Here is a 26,015-nt window from a genome sequence, read left to right as displayed (position 1 = left end):
ACACCTGGTCCACACATCCTCTACCCTCCTGAGGCCACACTGCTCATCCCCAATCACAGGCTCTGTGCATACCATTTTCGTTTCAGTCACCACCAACTATCTACGCCTTACCAGGCATTCTTAACAGGCTTTCAGCATTACAGTTCAAGCATTCTCTTTTGTTTTCTGTCTTTGGATAATTCAACTAGTTATTAGGTACCTTACCCTGGGCAATGCAATTGTCAAACAGCCTAACTAACCAATCAGCAACATTGTTACGATTTGGTATATTCAATCCCAACAAAAGGTGTATGCCTGTGTGCAATCAATACATTGTATGTTACTGAAAATGGTGTTAATGATCATACAGTCTCTAAACAAAATGCTATTCAAAATAAGGCTCTCATGTGTCAGGTTCTATTAGTAGTACAGAGCCTATTACTTGGTTATGGCAGAAATATCTTATGTATGGCAGCATGGTACAGTCTTAGAAGTCAGATTACATAATTTGCCATCTAAGTTACACCATGGTAAGAGTGGAGGGATGCAACTTTTTGACTGGCATCCTTGTGTTCAGTGATATTTTTTATTTCTTTTCTGGATGATATTCTTCTCTACCACTACCAGCCAAGAGTCCTAAGCATTACCAAATAGAAAAGGCTCAAATTATTGCAAGTGTCTGCAAGTGAAATTCCAACAGGTACCAGCAAGGTAGAGTTCACCATCTGGACACTTTTTTTTCTTCCTTCCAATGTTATTCTCCCTGAAAAACTGGGTTTAGTCGATCTAGGAAGACCTGTAAGGTGACTGACAATTTGATATGGATGCATTTTTCAACATCCCACTTCACTAGTTTATCAGATGCCATATGGTCATATTTTAAAACACTAACACCAGCAAAGGAGCTCAGTAGCATCTGGAGTCCAGGCAAATTTCACTTTAAAATCCTAGAGGGCTAAACACCTGGCATCTATCTGCCAGATTGTGCAACATACTGTCAGAATCCAGCTGAAGGATGAACACTAGCCTAGAACTGACTATTGCATAACTATTCAACACTTTCTTGCCTGAATGAAAGCTGTTTTATAATTGTAGCTTTATGTGTTTATCATTTTATTGATAATCCTTTTATAATAGCCAAAAAAATGCATGTGGCATTGAATCCCTGATAGCTTCTTATTTTCAAAAGACTTGAGGCATACCTTAGAAAATTTAAACATAACAAAGTACATGCCAAGAAAAGCATCAATTCTTTTTTCAAAAATGTTTGCCATTCCCCATGTCAGTGAGGTAGTGTCAGAAGCAGATGAAGAAACGATCTCATTTAGTCACATCCACTCTCCAGCAGTGATGTACAATGCACCAAAAACAAGAGCCCCCTATCCACAATAAGACCTCATAAACTTTTCTTGATTTCCTCTGCCTGATTCATATACCCGGGTTCAGCTCACTCACAGCACTAATTCCCTGGAAACTACATCACACAAATTTGCTCTATTACTTCCACATCTCACACCTTCCTGCACATTCAAGCCTCAAGCCTTAAAAGCATCTTTACTCAATCCTTCCAACTCTTCCTCAATTTCCCTCCTGTCTCTGGTCTCTCCCTTTCTGACGTGTGTACCCTCTTAGTTACCCTTTCCTCACTTAACCTCTCCAAGTGCCCAACCCATTTCAGCACATCTTTTATGGCTCTCTCATACAAACTACCATGCCTCCCTCTTATCCTATCTTTTCTTATTTGATCAATCCTCTTTACACCACATTCTGTCCTCAAACATTTCATTTCCAAAACATCCACATCATTTACATTTCTGTCAAAGTACCACACCTAACATCTATATAGCACTGATGGGGATACTATACCATCAAAATACCCATTTTTACCCTTAAATACAGTGACCGCTCTTTCCAATGCACCCAAGATCCTTGCCCCCTCTTCCACCCTTTGGCTCACTTCAGCCTCCATGGTTCCATATACTACCACATCCACTCCCAGGTATCTAAAACACTTTACTTTCTCCAAATTCTCTCCATTAAAGCACTAAAAATATCCTTTCTTTTTTTACTGCTAAACCAAATAACCTTGCTTTTATTGACATTTGACTCTCAACTTCCTCTTTTCATACTCTCTTCCAAACTCAAAAACCAGCTTCTGCAGTTTCTCTCTTGAATCTGCCACCAGGGACATATCATCAGCAAAAAAGTGACTCAACTCCAAGGTCCTCCTACCCCAAGCATACTGCATACCTGCTCCTCTCTCCGAGACACTTCCATTTACCTCCCTCTCTGCCCCAATCATAAATAGATTAAACAGTCATGATGACATCATACACCCCTGCCACAGACCCTCCTTCACCTGAACCCCCCCATTCTCTACCTGCATGCACACAGACCTTACTCTCATGATAGAAACACCTCAGTGCTTAAATTTGCTTTCCTCATACTATACATATTTATAGCACCTTCCACAAAGCATTTCTATCAGCTCTATCATATCCTTTCTCCAAATCCATCAGTGCAACATACACATCCTTCTGTTTCTCTAAGTATTTCTCATTCGCAATCTTCAAAGCAAATACCTAATCCATTCACTCTTTACCACTCCTGAAACCACAATACTTTTCCCCCGTCTGAAGCTGTCCTTTCAACCACCTTTTCAATCACCATTCATCCATACAGCTTACCAGATACACTCAACAATTTAATACTTTTCTAATCAGAATAGTCACCTATGTCCAGCTTACCTTCATACAATGGGACTATAAATGCATTACATGAATCTTCAGTTACTTCACCATGATCCAAAAATACAGTGAAAATCCTAACTAACCAATCAAAAACAGTCATCTTCTTTCTTAAGAAATTCAACTCCAGTACCATCCACTCCAGCTACCTTGCAAAATTTAATCTTATGCAAGGCCATTAACAACTCTTTCTCTTTACCAAACCACTTACCATAACTATGTCAATGTACATACCTCCCTGATCAAAATACCCTACACCTGCCATACTAACAAACACTTAAAGTATGCACTCCATTTTCTCTTCACCTCTTCAATGCCTGTTACCCCCTTTTACCACCTTCACCAATGCTCCCTTTTGTCCTTTTGTTTTTCTTACACTATTAACCTCCTTCCAAAACAGCTTATCTATTTTGTGGAGACTGGAGATATCATCAATCTGTTTATCCCAATTGAGCAGACATACTGAATTACTGCAATAAGTCTGATAGTGAGCAATAATTCTTACCTGAAATAAAGGAGCTAAACTAGTGAGAGGACAGTAGTCTCACAACCACATTTATAAAAAACAGGGGACATATGGAGACATGATTATAAATTTCAAGTGCCTCAATCAATAAGACAATTCTGAGACACAGACAAACATACATTTCAGATCTTAAACCCATCTTTGTACAGAGGTTTGACATGATGTTGTTCCACTAACCTGTTTAGTAATGGTCCCTTCATTTTCCTCCAACTTCTTCTCTTGACTTTCACACTCCTGGTCCTTGGCAATAAATACTTCAGCAGCTTCGAGAAGCAAATCTTTTAATTCCTGCAAAGCAGACAAAACCTTCAAAGTATTTCTAATAACCATGAATAAAGATGATGTTATTACAGAATTTTTGCCTAAAAATATAGTGAAAATATATGAAAGACTAAAAATGAGCAAACACTGTGATTATGGCTACAGAAAAAGAACCATCTGTAGGTCAAAGTGGTTACAGAAAAACAGCTTTCAATTAAGTCCCAATTCTTCCACTTTCATGTTTTTAAGGACAAATGAGGTCAATCACCTACACACCTCACATTTTCAAGGTAAAACCAAGAAATTCCCTTTATCAAAGGACTCCTGAAACAACAGAGCAAATCTATTCAGTTTATAAGACAGGTCCCGAAAGAGCAAAATTTTTCTGTAAATATCATTACAAATAATTACACATACCTTTATTTCACTATCTTTCGCTTCCAGCAACGATTTCTTGTCATCCAGCCGGCTTTGAAGCTCCTGCATAACCAAATCTGTTTTGTTCTCAGTGCCCACAGAAGACTCATTAATATGCCTGGCCTCTTCCTGAAGAATAAAGGTTATGTCTGTAAGTATATTTCAGTATCAATAAATGCTAATATTCACAATGCTAGATGAGGAAAGACTAACAATATAATATATCTGAGAGTGTGTGGAAGTGTGGGGGAGACAGGTTAATGACTGCCAAAATCAGAGATATATGAGATAAGCTGCATATGCAGATTTTAACTCTTTTACTGTGAAAAAAAATGGCCTTACAGAATACATCACATATCATTAAGGAAATTCCTAAAAAAAGTTCTATACTTTACATTGGCGTGGGAGAGTGCTGAGTGGATGGCCCATGACTCACATCCATACAACGTCATTGTTAAAACATACCCATTTTTGCCCTCCCTTTCCACATATTCCTCAAAGCTCCCAGAACCTTTGTCCCCATACTTACCCTATGACTCATCTCAACCTCTATGATTACATATGCTGCCATGTCCACTCCCAGTTTTCTCCATTCAAACTAACAACCTGTCTCTCTGCAAAGCTGGAACTAATAACCTTGCTTCAATTCACATTTATACTAAACTTTCCCATTTCGCACATTCCCAAACTCTAATACCAAACTGTGCATTTTTTCACTCAAATCTGCCACAAGTAAACAAAACCTCCAAGGCCCCTCCACTCCCAACAGACTGGATACATGCTCCCCTCTCAAGACCCTTGCATTCTCTTCCCTCACCACCCCATCCCTACACAAACTAAACAGACTTGGTGACATCATACACCCACCTTCAAGTGTAACCAATTACTCTCTTCTCTGCCTACTAAAACACATGGCTCGCTCTCTTGGTAAAAACGCCTCACTGCTTCAAATACCTTTCTTCCCTCAAAACATATTTATAACATCTTCCATAAAGCATCTCTATCAATTATATCACATGCTTTCTCTACATACATAAATGCCATATGCCAATCCTTCACCCTCTTGCATGTTCAGCCTCAGTAATTCAAAGCCTCCTTTGCTCCATCCTTCCACTCCCTCTGTCTCCCCCTCACCTATACTCCCTTCACTTCTGACATATATATCCTCTTGGTACCTCTTCACTAGACCTCTTTGTATGTCCAAACCATATCAGCATACTTTAACCTGTTCTCTTAATCATGCTTCCTATACTATCCCACCTCTCTCTACACTTTCATCCCATATGCGATCAACCTGCCTCACATCAAGTACTATCCTTGGGCATCTGATTTCCAATAGGTCCTGATCCATCTTCTTCTGTTCTTTTGCATTCAGGGCCCAAAACCCACTTCTTTAAAACACTATTTGGATCACTATCCCTTCGAGCATAATCATCTTCATGTAACAGACACTGACATCTTCCACACACTCCTCAATGCATCTGGACCCTTAGCCCCTTCTCCTGCTCTCTAACTTATTACAGCTAGCATGGTTCCATCTGCTGCCATACTAGATATCACATACAACAAACAACCTTCACACCCCACATCACAAACATTAACACTAAGGCTAAAAATAAACTAAATGCTCTCAAAGTATTAAACAGCCCAAGTTTTGGATAAGGGAGAAAAATCTCTTCACATCTTCAGCAAACAGTTCATCCACTCCCCCTAAACTATGCCTCATCTGCCTGGCCATTCATAATCTAAAAAGCAAACTCCACACTCTGCCCTTCTTAGTAGCACACAAGAACAAACAATTAAATGAACATGCTGCATGATATTTTATCTTCAAAGTTGTACTATCCACAACAATCTTGGTTGGGAACTTTGCAAATAATCAGAAGTTTACTGTGACTCTTTTCTTATGATGAGCAGCATTGGCACTGAAAAATCTCCAAGCTATTTTCTAAGTTAGCTGAGACAGCACAGGCAGCTGAGGCCCTAATCAGGGCCATCTCATTAACGCTACATATGTTTTTATCATATCATTATACTTGATTGCCATCTCCCGTATCATCTAGGTAGAGCTAGAAAACAGACGAAGAAACTTCCATCCACTCATATACACACATATATACATATACGTCTATACAAATACATATACATATCCATATCAACCTATACATACATATATATACACACACATACACAGTAAGATACATATATACACATGTAAATATTCATACTCACCTGCCCTCAACCATTCCTGGTGCCACTCAGCCCCACAGGAAACAGCATCACCACCCCCTACATCAGCGAGGTAGCACCAGGAAAATGGATAGAAAAGGCCACACTCATTTACACTCAGTCTCTAGCTCTCATGTAATGCAATGAAACCACAATTCCCTATCCACATCCAGGCCCCACAAACCTTTCCATGGTTTACTCCAGACTTTTCACATGCCCTGGTTCAGTCCATTGACAGCACGTTGACCTCTATTCCTAGCATGCCTCTCACCCTCCTGCATGCTCAGGCTCTGATTGCTCAAAATCTTTTTCACTCCAACCCTCCACCTCCAATTTGGTCTCCCGCTTCTCCTTGTTCCCTTCATCTCTGGCACGTATATCCAAATTTGTCAACCTTTCTTCACTCATTCTTTCCACATATTCAAACCATTTCAACACACCCTCTCCTGCTCTCTCAACTACACTCTTTTCATTACCACATACCTTTAATTACTTACATGATCAAACCACCTCACACCACACAGTCCTCAAACATTTCATTTTCAACACTTCTATCCTCCTCCATACAACCCTATCTATAGCCCCTGCCTCGCAACTACATAACATTGTTGGAACTACTATTCCTTCAAACATACCCAACTTTGCTATCCAAGTTAACATTCTCTCCTTCCACACATTCTTCATCACTCCCAGAACCTTCGCCCACTCCCCCACCCTATGACTCACTTCCACTTCTATGGCTCCATTCGCTGCCAAGTCCAATCCCAGACATCTAAAACACTTCACTTCCTTCAAAATTTCTCCATTCAAACTCACATCACAACTAACTTGTCCCTCAACCTTCTGCAGCTTCTTACTCGAATCAGCCATCACTGCTGTATCATCAGTGAACAACAACTGACTGACTTCAAAGGCCCTCTCATCCCCAACAACTGCATAGTTGCCCCTCTCTCCTAAACTCTTGCATTTACCTCCCTAACAACCCCCATTCATAAACAAATTAAACAACCATGAGGACACCACACACCCCTGCTACAGACCTACCTGCACTGGGAACCGTTCACTCTCCTCTCTTCCTACTTGTACACATGCCTTACATCCTTGATAAAAACTTTTCACTGCTTCTAGCAGCTTACCTTCCACACCATATACTCTTTAAACCTTCCACAAGGCATCTCTATCCACCCTGTCACTTGCCTTCTCCAGATCCATAACTGCAACATACAAATCCATCTGTTTTTCTATTTCTCACACACATTCTTCAAAACAAACACCTGATCCATACATCCTATACTACTCCTAAAACCACACTGCTCCTTCCCAATCTGATGCTCTGTACATGCTTTCACGCTCTCAATCAATATATTCCCATATAATTTTCCCAGAATACTCAACAACACTCACCTTTATCCCCTTTCCCTTTGTATGATGGCATTATACATGCATTCTGCCAATCCTCTGGCATTTCACCATGATCCATACATGCACTGAATATCCTTACCAAACAATTAACAACTTGGTCAACCCATTTCTGGATATATTCAACTTGCACCACCTCTTTTCTCTCGACTAAACCACTCTCCCTGACTCTCTCACTTTGCACATCGGCCCTACCAAAACACCCTACATCTGCCACTCTATCATCAAACACATTCAACAAATTTTCAAAATGCTCACTCCATCTCCTCACTTCATCACTTCCAGTTATCACTTCCCTCCTTGCCCCCTTCACCAATGTTCCCATTTGTTCTCTTGTCTTACACACATTATTTACCTCCTTCCAAAAATCTTTTTATCCTCCCTAAAGTTTAATGATACTCTCTCACCCCAACTCTCATTTGCCCTTTCTTTAAACTCAACTTTTGCACCTTCCTCTTGACCTCCTGCTGCATTCTTTTATACATCTCCCAGTCATTTGCAATCCTTCCTTGCAAATATCATCTAAACGCCTCTCTTTTCTCTTCACTAACAACTTTACTTCTTCATCCCATCACACACTATCCTTTCTAATCTGCCCATTTACCACCTTTCTCATGCCACATGCATCTCTTGCACATGCCATCACTACTTCCCTAAATACATCCCATTTTTTTCCCACTCACCTCACGTCACATACTCTCACCTTTTGCCATTCTACAATCAATCTCTCCTGGCACTTTCTCACACAAGTCTCCTTTCCAAGCTCACCTACTCCCACCACTCTCTTCTCCCTGACATTCTCTTCTTTTTTGAAAACCTTTTCAAATCTCCACCTTTGCCTCCACAAGATAGTGATCAGACATCCCACAATCTGTATCTTGACAGCACGCTGACCCTGGTATGCCACATCGTTCCAATTCGTTCTATTCCTTGCACACCTCTCACACTCTTGTACGTTCAGGCCCCAATCGCTCAAAATCTTTTTCACGCCATCCTTCCACCTTCAATTTGGTCTCCCAATTCTCCTTCTCTCCACTTCTGACACATATATCCTCTTGTCAATCTTTCCTCACTCATTCTCTCCATATGTCCAAACCAATTCAACGCACCCTTTTCTGCTCTCTCAACCACACTTTTTGTTTCCCCACATCTCTCTTACCCTTTCATTACTTACTCAATCAAACCAACTCAAACCACACATTGTTCTCAAACATTTCATTTTCAACACATCCACCCTCCTCCATTCAATACTATCTATAGCCCATGCCTCGCAACCACGTAACATTGTTGGAATTACTATTCCTTCAAACATATCCATTTTTGCTCTCCAAGATAATGTTCTCTCCTTCCACACATTCGTCATCAATGCATGAACCATCACCCCCTCCCCAATCCTGTAACTCACTTCCACTTCCATGGTTCCATCCACTGCTAAGTCCACTCCCAGATATCTAAAACACTTCCTTGAATTTTTCTCCATTCAAACTTACATCCTAACTAACTTGTCCCTCAACCCTACTAAACCCAATAACCTTGCTCTTATTCACATCTACTCTAAACTTTCTCCTTTCACACACTTTTGCACAAAGCATCTCCATCAACTCTAACATATGCCTTCTCCTGATCCATAAATGCTACATACAAATCCATTTGTTTTTCTCAGTATTTCTCACATACATTCTTCAAAGCAAACACCTGATCCACACATTCTCTACTACTTCTGAAACCACACTGCTCTTTCCCAATCTGATGCTCTGTACATGCCTTCACCCTCTCAATCAATACCCTCCCATATAATTTCCCAGGAGTACTCAACAAACACATGCCTCTCTAGTTTGAGCACTCACCTTTATCCCTTTGCTTTTGTACAATGGTACTATGCATGCATTGCACCAATCCTCAGGCACTTCACCATGGTCCATACATACAATGAATATCCTAGCCAACCAATCAACAACACAATCACCCCCCTTTTAATAAATTCCACGGCAATACCATCCAAACCCGCCGCCTTACCAGATTTCATCTTGCGCAAAGCTTTCCTTACCTCTTCTCTCTTTAACAAACCATTCTCCCTAACCCTCTCACTACGCACACCACCCCAACCAAAATACCCTATATCTGCCACTCTATCATCAAACACATTCAACAAACCTTCAAAATACTAACTCCATCTCCTCACTTCATCACTACTTGTTATTACCTCCCCACTTACCCCCTTCACCAATGCTCCCATTTGTTCTCTTGTCTTACACACTTTATTTACCACCTTCCAAAACATCACTTTATTCTCCCTATAATCTAATGATACTCTCTCACCCTAACTCTAATTCACCCTCTTTTTCAACCCTTGCACCTTTCTCTAGACATCCTGCTGCTTTCTTTTAAACACTCCTTTCTTGTATCATCAAAATACCTCTCTTCTCTCTCACTAACAACTTTACTTCATCCCACCACTCCCTACCCTTTCTAATCTGCCCATCTACCACCTTTCTCATCCCACATGCATCTTTTGCACATGCCATCACTGCTTCCTTAAATACATCCCCTCACCCATTCCCCTCATGTCATTTGTTCTCACCTTTTGCCATCCAACACTCAATCTTTCCTGGTACCTCCTCACACAAGTCTCCTTTCCAAGCTAACTAACTCTCACCTCTCTCTTCTCCTCAACATTCCCTCTTTTTTCTTGAAACCTCTACAAATCTTCACATTTGCCTCCACAAGACAGTGATCATACATCCCTCCAACTGCACCTCTCAGCACATTAACATCCAAAAGTCTCTCTTTTACAAGCTTATCAATCAACACATAATCCAATAATGCCCTTTGACCATCTCTCCATACGTATACTTATGGATATCTCTCTTTTCAAACCAGGTATTCCCAATTACTAGTCTTTTCTCGGCACACAAATCCACAAGCTCTTTCCCATTTCCATTCATAACAATGAATACTCCATGTACACCAATTATGCCCTCAACTGCCACATTAACTTCGCATTAAGATCTCCCATCACTAATACCTGGTCTTGTGCATCAAAACTGCTGACATACTCATTCAGCAGCTCCCAAAACACTTGCCTCTCATGACCTTTCCTCTCATGACCAGGTGCATGCACCAATAATCACCTATCTCTCTCCATCCACTTTCAGTTTTACCAACATCAATCTAGAATTTACTTTCTTATACTCTATCACACATTCCCACAACTCCTGCTTCAGGAGTAGTGCTACTCCTTCCTTAGTGTTCGTCCTCTTACCAACCCCTGACTTTACTCCTGAGACTTTTCTAAACCATTCTTCCCCTTTCCCTTTCAGCTTTGTTTGACTCAGAACCAGAACATCCAGGTTTCTTTCCTAGAATTTACTGCCTATCTCTCCTTTCTTCGCTCTTGGCTACATACACACACATTCAAACACCCCCAATCTGAGCTTTCGACGAGGATGAGCACTCTCTGCTTGACACCTTGTGTTCCCGTTTCATATATCCTAGCCTGAGCCAGGTGCCCATTTTATCGACCAATCCCTAGGGGTGGATGAACAGCTGGGTTGACTTTGGACCAACTGCCATATATCCCAAAACAAGTTTTCATCCCCTTAATTTTGCTGCTTACCTTCAATCCTACTAATCATGCTCAAATATGTTTGACCATTTCCAATATACAGAAAGCAAACAACAATAAAACTAAAAAAATCAAAAAAAGGTTATTACAATTTTTGTACTTGTCAAAACTGGGTAGTGTAGTTGGAATGTAGTTGAGTTTTCTCTAGCTTGGTAGCACATCACTTGTCTTTTTTGAGATCAGGGTCAACTTCAGTAAGCTAATTAGTTATTCCAATATTGTGTTGTAATAAATGAAAAAACATTTTTATGGTCCGACATGGCGGGTGAAAGAGGAAGAATTTAAAAGTAATTAAGATAGTATGTATACGGAGTTTTCAAATGCATATCAGTTACATTTCAACAGACAATTTAACTCTAGATATTCCTTGAATGTTAATGTGTTATGACAGCTGTTGGAAGTATAGTATCACTATTTATGACGTTAGTTATTTTTGTTTTTTCACATAAAGCAATGAGCCATAACTGAATGAGCGAGGAGGTTAGAAAGGAAAAGGATGAAAAAGAAAAGATATTACAATTTTGAGAGTGACGTTATAAATTGCCGTATGAGTATTGGAGACTAAAGTAATGTAGTTTATTGTACGAAAGAACATTACAGATGCATCAGTTGCCAAGGCAATGTGTATTGAATGCAGAGATGGGATCAGTGTATGTGCTGGGACACAGAAATGAAGTTCGAGAGAAATAACAAATGATATATAGATGTATGAACAAAGAATGACATAGATAAGGACAAGGAAGTTAGTGGGAGGTTTAAGAAATTCATACTGAGAGGCAGTGTAGAACCAGATGGAAAGTATTTATCAGGAATCACTTTTGTATAAATGGGCAATGTCGATTTTCATTAAGTAGTTTGCGAAGCTAGTATGTCTCCAAAGTGGTTTAGAGAGTGGTTTAGCAGTAATCCAAAGTTTTGGAAGAGGTGGAATCACGAATCTGGGATGAGATTGAGGATTTTTGACTGGTTGGAACTGTGTGGATATTAGTTCAGTACTCAAGATACTGTAGTCTGAGTCTGTGAAGTCGTGTGAGAAGAAGTTAAGAGTAAATGGTGATGAGATGCAGGTGATTATACAAATAGAGCATAGGATATTTGGAGGTGAGTCATTGACAGGAGAAAAACTGGAGAGACAAGATGAATGTTTTAGAATTGGGAGTGGATCTGAACAACGATGAACAGATCAGCGAAGGGATCATAGGTGGGAGGGGAAACTGGGAGGAAAAAGTGTGGAAGTCGAGAACATATATCGGAAAGCAAAAAAAAGTGTTTGAGAATTATGTTGCACAATGTTGAATAGGTTGGAGGTTTGGGATCATGGGTTAGAGTGTCCGGAGATGGACACTCTGCAGTTCGGAATGAGATAGGAGGACAATGGAGGTGATGCAGTGGATTGATGGAAGTAAGAACGAAAATCAAAGAGATGCAAGAGGAAATAAAGAAGAGTGAGGTTAGATGAGAGCAGTAAGAGGAATGTCATTTGAAATGTTTAGGTTCAAAAAGTAGGTGAGAATGAGTGGAGTGATAATTGACAAGAATATTGATGCTGGAGGTGGATGGAACGTTACAGAAGAGAAGACAAATTGATTAAAGATGATGAAAAGAGGATGTCTCTGAATCAGCAGGAGGGTGAAAGAGAGGCAAGCGAATTAAGAGTGATGGGACAGAGATGGATGTGGATTCTGGTTCAGTTAATACGGCAATAAAGTCTAAAGGTAAACAGGAAAGGGTAGGATGTAATTGTACGTAGTGGGACGTTGTAACATGAGAGGATGTGGAGATTTTTTGTTGTTTCTTTGCTTACCTGCCAACGGGGAGAAGCGACAAGGTAAAAGAGAAAAAATGAAAAATAACATGTATATACATATACTCATACTAGAAATATACATAACATAATAGTTATCATGGTTTAGAGCTTAATGCTTGATCATCGACTGAAGCATAATGATAGATGAATGAAATGCACGTGATATTGAATTCACTTTCGGATGTGCATAGTTTAGAAGCATGAAAAGTCTTTTATCAGGATGTAACATGAATTTAGAGACGCACCGATGTTTCCATAAGTAGGTTTGCGGCGGGGGTGTGTGATGTCTCCATGGTTGTTTAATTTGTTTATGGATGGGGTTGTTAGGGAGGTGAATGCAAGAGTTTTGGAAAGAGGGGCAAGTATGAAGTCTGTTAGGGATGAAGAGCTTGGGAAGTGAGTCAGTTGTTGTTCGCTGATGATACAGCGCTGGTGGCTGATTCATGTGAGAAACTGCAGAAGCTGGTGACTGAGTTTGGTAAAGTGTGTGAAAGAAGAAAGTTAAGAGTAAATGTGAATAAGAGCAAGGTTATTAGGTACAGTAGGGTTGAGGGTCAAGTCAATTGGGAGGTGAGTTTGAATGGAGAAAAACTGGAGGAAGTGAAGTGTTTTAGATATCTGGGAGTGGATCTGGCAGCGGATGGAACCATGGAAGCGGAAGTGGATCATAGGGTGGGGGAGGGGGCGAAAATTCTGGGAGCCTTGAAGAATGTGTGGAAGTCGAGAACATTATCTCGGAAAGCAAAAATAGGTATGTTTGAAGAAATAGTGGTTCCAACAATGTTGTATGGTTGAGAGGTGTGGGCTATGGATAGAGTTGTGCGCAGGAGGATGGATGTGCTGGAAATGAGATGTTTGAGGACAATGTGTGGTGTGAGGTGGTTTGATCGAGTAAGTAACGTAAGGGTAAGAGAGATGTGTGGAAATAAAAAGAGCGTGGTTGAGAGAGCAGAAGAGGGTGTTTTGAAATGGTTTGGGCACATGGAGAGAATGAGTGAGGAAAGATTGACCAAGAGGATATATGTGTCAGAGGTGGAGGGAACGAGGAGAAGAGGGAGACCAAATTGGAGGTGGAAAGATGGAGTGAAAAAGATTTTGTGTGATCGGGGCCTGAACATGAAGGAGGGTGAAAGGAGGGCAAGGAATAGAGTGAATTGGAGCGATGTGGTATACCGGGGTTGACGTGCTGTCAGTGGATTGAATCAGGGCATGTGAAGCGTCTGGGGGAAACCATGGAAAGCTGTGTAGGTATGTATATTTGCGTGTGTGGACGTATGTATATACATGTGCATGGGGGTGGGTTGGGCCATTTCTTTCGTCTGTTTCCTTGCGCTACCTCGCAAACATGGGAGACAGCAAAAAAAAAAAAAAAAAAAAAAAAAAAAAAAAAAAAAAAAAAAACTCAACATATACATATATATACACACACAGACATATACATATGTACACATGTACATAATTCATACTGTCTGCCTCTATTCATTCCCATCGCCACCTCGCCACACATGAAATAACAACCCCCTCCCCCCTCATGTGTGTGAGGTTGCACTAGGAAAAGACAACAACGACCACATTCGTTCACATTCAGTCTCTAGCTGTCATGTAATAATGCACCGAAACCACAGCTCCCTTTCCACATCCAGGCCCCACACAACTTTCCGTGGTTTACCCCACACGCTTCACATGCCCTGGTTCAATCCATTGACAGCACATCGACCCCAGTATACTACATCGTTCCAATTCACTCTATTCCTTTCACGCCTTTCACCCTCCTGCATGTTACGGCCCCGATCACTCAAAATCTTTTTCACTCCATCTTTCCACCTCCAATTTCGTCTCCCACTTCTCCTTGTTCCCTCCACCTCTGACACATATATCCTCTTTGTCAATCTTTCCTCACTCATTCTCTCCATGTGAGCAAACCACTTCAAAACACCCTCTTCTGCTCTCTCAACCACACTTTTTATTACCACACATCTCTCTTACCCTTACATTACTTACTCGATCAAACCACCTCACACCACACACTGTCCTCAAACATCTCATTTCCAGCACATCCGCCCTCCTCCGCACAACTCTATCCATAGCCCACGCCTCGCAACCATACAACATTGTTGGAACCACTATTCCTTCAAACATACCCATTTTTGTTTTCCAAGATAATGTTCTTGACTTCCACACATTCTTCAAGGCTCCCAGAATTTTTGCCCACCTCCCCCACCCTATGATTCACTTCCGCTTCCATGGTTCCATCCACTGCCAGATCCACTCCCAGATATCTAAAACACTTTACTTCCTCCAGTTTTTCTCCATTCAAACTTACCTCCCAACTGACTTGACCCTCAACCCTACTGTACCTAATAACCTTGCTCTTATTCACATTTACTCTCAACTTCCTTCTTTCACACACTTTACCAAACTCAGTCACCAACTTCTGCAGTTTCTAACATGAATCAGCCAACAGTGCTGTATCATCAGCGAACAACAACTAACTCACTTCCCAAGCTCTCTCATCTACAACAGACTGCATACTTGCCCCTCTTTCCAAAACTCTTGCATTCACCTCCCTAACAACCCCATCCATAAACATATTAAACAACCATGGAGACATCACACACTCCTGCCGCAAACCTACATTCACTGAGAACCAATCACTTTCCTCTATTCCTACACGTACACATGCCTTACATCAATAAAAACTTTTCACTGCTTCTAACAACTTGCCTCCCAAACCATATATTCTTAATACCTTCCACAGAGCATCTCTATCAAATCTATCATATGCCTTCTCCAGATCCATAAATGCTACATACAAATCTATTTGCTTTTCTAAGTATATCTCACATATATTCTTCAAAGCAAACGCCTGATCCACACATCCTCTACCACTTCTGAAACCACACTGCTCTTCCCCAATCTGATGATCTGTACATGCCTTCACCCTCTCAATCAATACCCTCCCATATAATTTACCAGGAATACTCAATAAACTTATACCTCTGTAATTTGAGCACTCACCTTTGTCCCCTTTGCCTTTGTTCAATGACACTATGCAATCATTCCGCCAATCCTCAGGCACCTCACCATGAATCATACATACATTAAATATCCTTAACAACCAGTCAACAATACAGTCACCCCCTTTTTTAACAAATTCCACTGCAATACCATCCAAACCTGCTGCCTTGCCGGCTTTCTTCTTCCGCAAAGCTTTTACTACCTCTTCTCTGTTTACCAAATCATTTTCCCTAACCCACTCACTTTGCACACCACCTCGACCAAAACACCCTATATCTGCCACTCTATCATCAAACACATTCAACAAACCTTCAAAATACTCACTCCATCTCCTTCTCACATCAACTCTACTTGTTATCACCTCCCCATTAGCCCCTTCACTGAAGTTCCCATTTGCTCCCTTGTCTTACGCACTTTATTTACCTCCTTCCAAAACATCTTTTTATTCTCCCTGAAATTTAATGATACTCTCTCACCCCAACTCTCATTTGCCCTCTTTTTCACCTCTTGCACCTTTCTCTTGACCTCCTGCCTCTTTCTTTTATACATCTCCCACTCATTTGCATCATTTCCCTGCAAAAATTGTCCAAATGCCTCTCTCTTCTCTTTCACTAATAATCTTACTTCTTCATCCCACCACTCACTACCCTTTCTAATCAACCCACCTCCCACGCTTCTCATGCCACAAGCATCTTTTGCGCAAGCCATCACTGCTTCCCTAAATTCATCCCATTCCTCCCCCACTCCCCTTACCGCCTTTGTTCTCACCTTTTTCCATTCTGTACTCAGTCTCTCCTGGTACTTCCTCACACAAGTCTCCTTTCCTAGCTCACTTACTCTCACCACTCTCTTCACCCCAACATTCTCTCTTCTTTTCTGAAAACCTCTACAAATCTTCACCCTCGCCTCCACAAGATAATGATCAGACATCCCTCCAGTTGCACCTCTCAGCACATTAACATCCAAAAGTCTCTCTTTTGTGCACCTATCAATTAACACGTAATCCAATAACGCTCTCTGGCCATCTCTCCTACTTACATACGTATACTTACGTATATCTCGCTTTTTAAACCAGGTATTCCCAATCACCAGTCCTTTTTCAGCACATAAATCTACAAGCTCTTCACCATCTCCATTTACAACACTGAACACCCCATGTATACCAATAATTCTCTAAACTGCCACATTACTCACCTTTGCATTCAAATCACCCATCACTATAACCCGGTCTCGTGCATCAAAACCACTAACACACTCATTCAGCAGCTCCCAAAAAACTTGCCTCTCATGATCTTTCTTCTCATGCCCAGGTGCATATGCACCAATAATCACCCATCTCTCTCCATCAACTTTCAGTTTTACCCATATCAATCTAGAATTTATTTTCTTACACTCTATCACATACTCCCACAACTCCTGTTTCAGGAGTAGTGCTACTCCTTCCCTTGTTCTTGTCCTCTCACTAACCCCTGACTTTACTCCCAAGACATTCCCAAACCACTCTTCCCCTTTACCTTTGAGCTTTGTTTCACTCAGAACCAAGACATCCAGGTTCCTTTCCTCAAACATACTACCTATCTCTCCTTTTTTCTCATCTTGGTTACATCCACACACATTTAGACACCCCATTCTGAGCCTTCGAGGAGGATGAGCACTCCCTACGTGACTCCTTCTTCTGCTTCCCCTTTTAGAAAGTTAAAATACAAGGAGGGGAGGGTTTCTGGCCCCCTGCTCCCGTCCCCTTTAGTCACCTTCTACGACATGTGAGGAATGCGTGAGAAGTATTCTTTCTCCCCTATCCCCAGGGATAAACACATACACATATATACATATATACACATGTACATATTCATACTTGCTGCCTTTATTCATTCCCGGTGCCATCCCACCACACATGAAATAGCATCCTCCCCTCGAGGTAGCGCTAGGAAAATACAAACGGCCACGTTCATTCACACTCAGTCTCTAGCTGTCATATGTAATGCACCAAAACCACAGCTCCCTTTCCACATCCAGGCCCCACAGAACTTTCCGTGATTTACCCCACACGCTTCACATGCCCTGGTTCAATCCATTGACAGCAAGTCCACTCCGGTATACCATATTGTTCCAATTCACTCTATTCCTTGCATGCCTTTCAACCTCCTCCATGTTCAGGCCCCAATTGCTCAAAATCTTTTTCACTCCATCCTTCCACCTCCAATTTGGACTCTCACTTCTTCTCCACCTCTGACACATATATCCTCTTTGTCAATATTTCCTCACTCATTCTCTCGATGTAACCAAACCATTTCAATACACCTTCTTCTGCTCTCTCAACCACACTCTTTTTATTACCACACATCTCTCTTACCCCTTCATGACTTACTAAATCGAACCACCTCACACCACATATTGTCCTTAAACATCTCATTTCCAACACATCCACCCTCCTCCGCACAACCCTATCTATAGCCCACGCCTCGAAACCATATAACATTGTTGGAACCACTATACCTTTAAACATACACATCTTTTCCCTCCGAGATAGCGATCTCGCCTTCCACACATTCTTCAACACTCCGAGAACCTTCGCCCCCTCCCCCACCCTGTGACTCACTTCCATTTCCATGGTTCCATCTATCACATTTTATACTGTTTTTGAAAAGTACAGTTATATATCATAATTACATGCTTGCATAATTAGATGTAATACATATGAATTGCATATCCCTAGAGAGAGGGGAGAAAGAATACTTCCCACACATTTCCTGGGTGTCGTAGAAGCGACTAAAGGGGATGGATGTGGGGGGCTAGAAACCCTCCCCTCCTTGTATTTCAACTTTCTCAAAAAGGAAACAGAAGGAGTCATGCGGGAAGTGCTCATTCTCCTCGAAGGCTCAGATTGGGATGTCTAAATGTGTGTGGATGTAACCAAGATGAGAAAAAAGGAGAGACAGGTTGGATGTTTGAGGAAAGGAACCTGGATGCTTTGGCTCTGAGTAAAACAAAGATCAAGGGTAAAGGGGAAGAGTGGTTTGTGAATGTTTTGGGAGTAAAGTCAGGGGTTGCTGAGAGGACAAGAGCAAAGGATGGAGTAACACTACTCCTGAAACAGGAGTTGTGGGTGTACGTGATAGAGTGGAAGAAAGTAAATTCTAGATTGATATGGGTAAAACTGAAAGTGGATGGAGAGAGATGGGTGATTATTGGTGCCTTTGCACCTGGGCATGAAAAGAAAGATCATGAGAGGCAAGTGTTTTGGGAGCAACTGAGTGAGTGTGTTAGTAGTTTTGATGCACGAGACCGCATTACAGAGATGTGTGATTTAAATGGAAAGGTGAGTAATGAGGCAGTAGAGGGAATAACTGATGTACATGGGGTGTTCAGTGTGTAAATGGAAATGGTGAAGAGCTTGTAGATTTGTGTGCCGAAAAAGGATCGGTGATTGTGAATACCTGGTTCAAAAGAGATATACATAAGTATACGTATGTAAGTAGGAGAGATGGCCAGAGAGCGTTATTGGATTACGTGCTAATTGAAAGGCACGTGAAAGAGAGACTTTTAGATGTTGATGTGCTGAGAGGTGCAACTGGAGTGACGTCTTACCATTATCTTGTGGAGGCGAAGGTGAAGATTTATAGAGGTTTTCAGAAAAGAAGAGAGAATGTTAGGGTGAAGAGAGTGGTGAGAGTAAGTGAGCTTGGGAAGGAGACTTGTATGAGTAAGTACCAGGAGAGACTGAGTACAGAATGGAAAAAAGTGAGAACAAAGGAGATAAGGGGAGTGGGGGAGGAATGGGATGTATTTAGGGAAGCAGTGATGGCTTGTGCAAAACATGCTTGTGGTATGAGAAGCGTGGGAGGTGGGCACATTAGAAAGGGTAGTGAGTGGTGGGATGAAGAAGTAAGATTATTAGTGAAAGAGAGGAAAGAGGCATTTGGACGATTTTTGCAGGGAAACAGTGCAAATGACTGGGAGATGTCTAAAAGAAAGAGGCAGGAGGTCAAGGGAAAGGTGCAAGAGGTGAAAAAGAGGGCAAATGAGAGTTGGGGTGGGAGAGTATCATTAAATTTTAGGAAAGATACAAAGAGGTTTTGGAAGGAGGTAAATAAAGTGCGTAAGACAAGAAAACAAATGGGTACATTGGTAAAGGGGGCTAATGGAGAGGTAATAACAAGGGGTGGTGAAGTGAGCATTTTGAAGGTTTGTTTGAATGTGTTAGATGATAAGAGTGGCAGATATAAGGTATTCTGGTCAAGGTGGTGTGCGAAGTGAGAGGATCAAAGAAAATGATTTGGTAAACAGAGAAGAGGTAGTGAAAGCTTTGTGGAAGATGAAAGCCGGCAAGGCGGTGGGTTTGGATGGTATTGCAGTAGAATTTATTAAAAGAGGGTGTGACTGTGTTGTTGACTGGTTGGTGAGGATATCTAAAGTATGTATGGCTCATGGTGAGGTGCCTGAGGATTGGCAGATAAAGGTGAGTGTTCAAATTACAGAGGTATAAGTTTGTTGAGTGTTCCTGGGAAATTATATGGGAAGATATTGATTGTGAGGGTGAAGGCATGTACAGAGCATCAGATTGGGGAAGAGCAGTGTGGTTTCAGAAGTGGTAGAGGACGTGTGGATCAGGTGTTTGCTTTGAAGAATGTATGAAAGAAATAATTAGAAAACAAATGGATTTGTATGTAGCATTTATGGATCTGGAGAAGGTATACGATAGACTTGATAGAGATGCTCTGTGGAAGGTATTAAGGGTATATGGTGTAAGAGGCAAATTGCTAGAAGCAGTGAAAAGCTTTTATCAGGGATGTAAGTCATTTGGAGTAGGAGGAGAGGAAAGTAACTGGTTCTCAGTGAATGTCAGTTTGCGGCAGGGGTGCGTGATGTCTCCATGGTTGTTTAATTTGTTTATGGATGGGGTTGTTAGGGAGGTGAATGCAAGAGTTTTGGAAAGAGGGGCAAGTATGAAGTCTGTTGGGGATGAGAGAGCTTGGGAAGTGAGTCAGTTGTTGTTCGCTGATGATATAGCGCTGGTGGCTGATTCATGTGAGAAACTGCAGAAGCTGGTGACTGAGTTTGGTAAAGTGTGTGAAAGAAGAGAGTTAAGAGTAAATGTGAATAAGAGCAAGGTTATTAGGTACAGTAGGGTTGAGGGTCAAGTCAATTGGGAGATAAGTTTGAATGGAGAAAAACTGGAGGAAGTGAAGTGTTTTAGATATCTGGGAGTGGATTTGGCAGTGAATGGAACCATGGAAGCGGAAGTGAGTCACAGAGTGGGGGAGGGGGCGGAAGTTCTGGGAGTGTTGAAAAATGTGTGGAAGGTGAGAACATTATCTCAGAAAGCAAAAATGGGTACGTTTGAAGGAATAGTGGTTCCAAATATGTTATGTGGTTGCGAGGGGTGGGCTATAGATAGGGCTGTGAGGAGGAGGGTGGATGCGTTGGAAATGAGATGCTTGAGGACAAAATGTGGTGTAAAGTGGTTTGATCGAGTAAGTAATGAAAGGGTAGGAGAGATGCGTGGCTATAAAAAGAGTGTGGTCGAGAGTGCAGAAGAGGGTGTATTGAAATGGTTTGGTCACATGGAGAGAATGAGAGAGGAAAGATTGACCAAGAGTATATGTGTCAGAGGTGGAGGGAACGAGGAGAAGTGGAGGTGGAAGGATGGAGTGAAAAACATTTCTAGCGATCGGGGCCTGAACATGCAGGAGGGTGAAAGGCATGCAAGGAATAGAGTGAATTGGAATGACGTGGTATACCGGGGTCGACGTGCTGTCAATGGATTGAACCAAGGCATGTGAAGCGTCTGGGGTAAATCATGGAAAGTTTTGTAGGGCCTGGATGTAGAAAGGAAACGGTGGTTTTGGTGCATCATACATGACAGCTAGAGTGTGTGTGAATGAATGTGGCCTTTGTTGTCTATTCCTAGCACTATCTCACACACATGCGGGGGGAGGTTGTTGTCATCTTACGTATGGTGGGATGGTGACAGGAATGAATAGAATAAAGGCAGCAAGTATGAATTATGTCCATGTGTATATACCTGTGTATTTATATATATATGTATATGTTGAAATGTATAGGTATGTATATGTGCATGTGTGGACGTGTATGTATATACATGTGTATGTGGGTAGGTTGGGCCATTCTTTTGTCTGTTTTCTTGCGCTGCCTCGCTAATGAGGGAGACAGCGATATAGTATAATATATATAATATAAACATACAACATATGAATTTGCCTCTTGTAGATATCACGAACAACTAACAACTGACAAAAAGGGATAAATGGTGAGTGGGACAAGATCTAGAAACATACTCCTATCTTTTATATGTTACAGTGCTTTATAACATACATGTTTTCTAAAACAAGTTTGCCATTTCTTACATGGTGACAAATCAGAAGAAGTAGATGAAGAACAGCCTTTTTTGCTCATTTTCCCTCTTACTACTTCATGTGCCCTCGTTCAGCAAGGCAAATGAACATGAACAAGATAAATACAGAGTAAATGATAATGAATCAAGTGATAGACAAAATAAAAAGCACAATTGTGAAGTAAAAAGTGATATAGAAAAAGAAAGTAAATAAAATGAAGGCACCAATAAATAGGATGAACAATAATAATACATACTGACAACATTTATGATGCATGGGCAGACATACTGATGAATGTGAGTGTAATCACCCCAAAATCTGCATGAGAGCATACCTCTTTGGAACTTTTGATGCCACAGGCTGTCATGACAAGAATGTAAAAAAGCACTCCTAGAAATCTGCTATGCATATGAAAAATATCATATATGCAAGTGGGAAGACGAATGTAGGTTCATTCACCAACATAGCCTATTATAAACATATATGCTTTTACTTTATGAATGATGAAGGGTATGAAAATGGAAAAAATCTATAAAAATCCAATAAAAACATCCTCCATCCCACCCTTGAAGCCTGACATCTTGAACATTATGATAGTTAAGTATATGACTTTCTTCAAACTAACCTGCACTTTGTGCTGCTCCTGAAATAACACCAATGAAGAAACATACTCTTCATCAGGATCATCGTCAAGTCGAAAGCGTTTGTGACAGTTTATCTTTTGGGTAGATTTCATGAGGGCACTGAGCTTCCATTCTGTTAACTCTTCAGATCTTGCTTGTTGATCTTTTAAGCGCTGGCTGCAAAAAAATACCCCATCACTCAAACTGAACATGGCCAGTCTATGCCTATTAGAGAAATGTGCATTTTGAATTTTGAAAAACCTTTTTCTTCCAAGTCAGTATCACACAAGCATGAACTGTTCTCCAGGAGATACTCTAAAAGAATTGGGGTTAGGACCATCTGACCCTCTGTCTCTCTGGTGAAGAAACACTGGATTTCCCTAACCATTAATATCCTTCCAACTAAGGAGCAACTAACTCGCTCATTTCAGGGCCACCTTTGGCCAACTGAAGACCACCACAGAAATGACATCATTAAGTTACTCCTGCCTGCTACCAACTTATAATCTACAAAATGCAGCTGCTAACCCAAAAGTGTTCACAATTAGAGCAACTTATATAGAGTTACACATATACATACACAGCACAGCCCCAAGGTCCAAGAAAAGTGATCTGGCTTTAACCCTACTAAAAAGAAAAAAAAAAAAATTCCCTTTAAAAGCTGTAAAAGAAAAGGATAGCAAAGCAAAGGCTCCCTCCCCACCCTCCACTATCTCCGGTTGCACACTGGATGGAAAACAGGTAAAAAAAATACCTTGCAGGATCAAATGCCTGAAAGAAAAATTTCTAGGAAAGTCATATGGTAGAATGAGCATGCATATGTCATACATCTTATCACAAACAACATGCATCCCTTCACTTTTTGTCAGGAAAACAATAATAAGGACAAATTTGTGCTCCAGCCCTTTACTTACCATGTCTACATTATTCCTAATGTAGAAAAATGATACAATAATTCTTACTCACTAAAAGTAGATGACACAGGGTAATCAATGTTGGTATGTTACTGCAGCACGAACAGAGAGAGACAAGTGTTGGGAGGGTAGCATGATGTACCACTACATAACGATGACTGATTAACTGAATTATTCAATACTGAGAAGAGACAACAGATCATCAAGCCTAACTTTCAAGATATCAAGGGTGTTGCCCTGAACAACATTTTCTGAGTGCTTATTCCACACATCAGTAATGTTGTTGGTAGTGAAATATTTTGCTCAGTCCAGATTAACTCAGTGACCTCTAAGTTCTAGTCTCTTTCCTCTTGCTGGCAATGCAGGCACTACTGCAAAGACATTTTCAATATCAAAGTTGTTAAATCCTTTAAGTATTTCAAAACATTCTATTAATTTGCCTCAATAACATCTCTTGCTTATGAAGAACAAGTTTAATTCTCACACTCTCTCCTCAAATGGTTTGTTACGCAAGAAAATAATCAACTTAGCTACTCTTCACTGCACTGCTTTCAACCTACGAATATCCTTGCTTAAGTGGGGGCCCCATAACTGCACTGCGTATTTGAAGTTTGGTCTACCTAGACTTAGGTATAAAGGCAGTATCAGATCCTTGTTTTTGTATGCAAAGTTTCTGTTAATAAATCCTAAAATTCAAAATTGCTTTCTTGGCCGTTTCAGTACAATGCTAGGAGAATTTGAAGTTGCTGAAGACAGTGACCCTTAGATCACTCACATTCAGGGTGTCCTTCATCTTTTGTCCTATCAGTTTATAAACAAATTTTTTGTTGAGGTTTCCTACTTGTAAAAGTACACATCTGTTGAAATTAAATGGCAATTGCCATTTTCTAGACTATTCAGCAATTTCATCTACACCTTTTTTCTTTATCTTAGCATTGCTAATCTTTGTGTCATCTGCAAATTTGAACACTTAAGTTATTTAGTCCTATGTTAATGTTAGTATTAATGATGAAAAGTGTGGGACTAAGTACGAACCTCTATGGGACCCTACTAGTAATGGGTGACCATGGTAATGATTCATTGTTCACTATGACTCTGCTTCCTATCACGCAACCCAGCTTCTATCTAATTTCCTATGCAAGCAATAATCCTCAAGGCCTGGACTTTATGCAACAAATAAACATGAGGGACTTTACTGAATGCTTTCTGGAAGTCCAAAAATATAATATCTATTGCTTAGTCTTGTGAGTATCAAATAATTCATAACAAAATTCAAAAAGATATGTAAGGCATAATCAGCACTTTCTAAAACCATGCTACGTATTACTAAACAGACTATGGTGTTCTAGGTAGACTAAGATTTGATCTTTTATAATCGGCTCCAGAAGTTTACATATAATTGATGCGAGGCTAATAAGATGTTAACTGCCTGGCAATTTATGGCTTCCGTTTCTGTATTTACAAGTAACATCTACTAGTCTCTAGTCTTATGGGACTATTCCATCTTGAAGACATTTTCGCAATTTTGTATTTCACGTTTATAATCACTTGTGTAAAGAAACAATCAGGACCTGGATCTCTCTTCATCTTCTCTATAACTGTGACAGTAAATTCTAGTATTGTGTAAGTGCTATTTATCATCATCTCAGAATTCAAATCACTGCTTTCTAGTGTAAAACAGAACTAAAGAACTTGTTAATGGTTGTTGGTATCCTTTTATCATCCACAATGGGTTCCCATCTTCGTTTACTAAGGGTACTATCTCACTCCTTGTGTTTCTAATTACTGATTATCATTATCATCTATAAAATCTTCTAAGATCCATATAACATCTCTTCCAATTCTTACTTCTTATTCTATCTTGACTTTTTTGATAAGAATTTTCATGTGTCTCCTAAAGGTGCTATATTGTATTGCAATATTTGGGTCATTGTCTAATTTCACCTCCAGGGATGCAAGAGCTAAATCAAGTATATCAGCTTCTCTTGTAGGCTCCGTGACAGTTTGGTAGAGAAAAGTGTCTTCGACAAAGATGATAAGTCTAGCAGATTCACTTTCTACACCTAAGATAGTTTGCCAGTTGATTTCTCAAAG

The 26,015-nt window shown here is 40.6% G+C and overlaps 1 protein-coding gene across 1 annotated transcript in view; it reads right to left on the bottom strand.

The window, feature by feature from the left end:
* LOC139765800 (uncharacterized) overlaps positions 1-26,015 on the bottom strand; it is a 357,196-nt gene that overhangs the window by 193,688 nt on the left and 137,493 nt on the right. Inside the window, exons 13-17 of the mRNA XM_071693594.1 lie at positions 23,010-23,184; positions 22,719-22,744; positions 11,195-11,265; positions 3,931-4,079; positions 3,430-3,540 (exon numbers count right to left, since the gene is read on the bottom strand). Of these exons, the coding sequence (XP_071549695.1) occupies positions 3,430-3,540; positions 3,931-4,079; positions 11,195-11,265; positions 22,719-22,744; positions 23,010-23,184 (532 nt within the window). The remainder of the gene's footprint in view (positions 1-3,429; positions 3,541-3,930; positions 4,080-11,194; positions 11,266-22,718; positions 22,745-23,009; positions 23,185-26,015) is intronic.

The sequence above is a fragment of the Panulirus ornatus genome, chromosome 56 (genome assembly GCF_036320965.1).
Source record: "Panulirus ornatus isolate Po-2019 chromosome 56, ASM3632096v1, whole genome shotgun sequence".
NCBI lineage: Eukaryota > Metazoa > Arthropoda > Malacostraca > Decapoda > Palinuridae > Panulirus > Panulirus ornatus.
The sequence above is the reverse complement of the archived record's forward strand: the minus strand, read 5'-3'. Positions and strand labels throughout refer to the sequence as shown.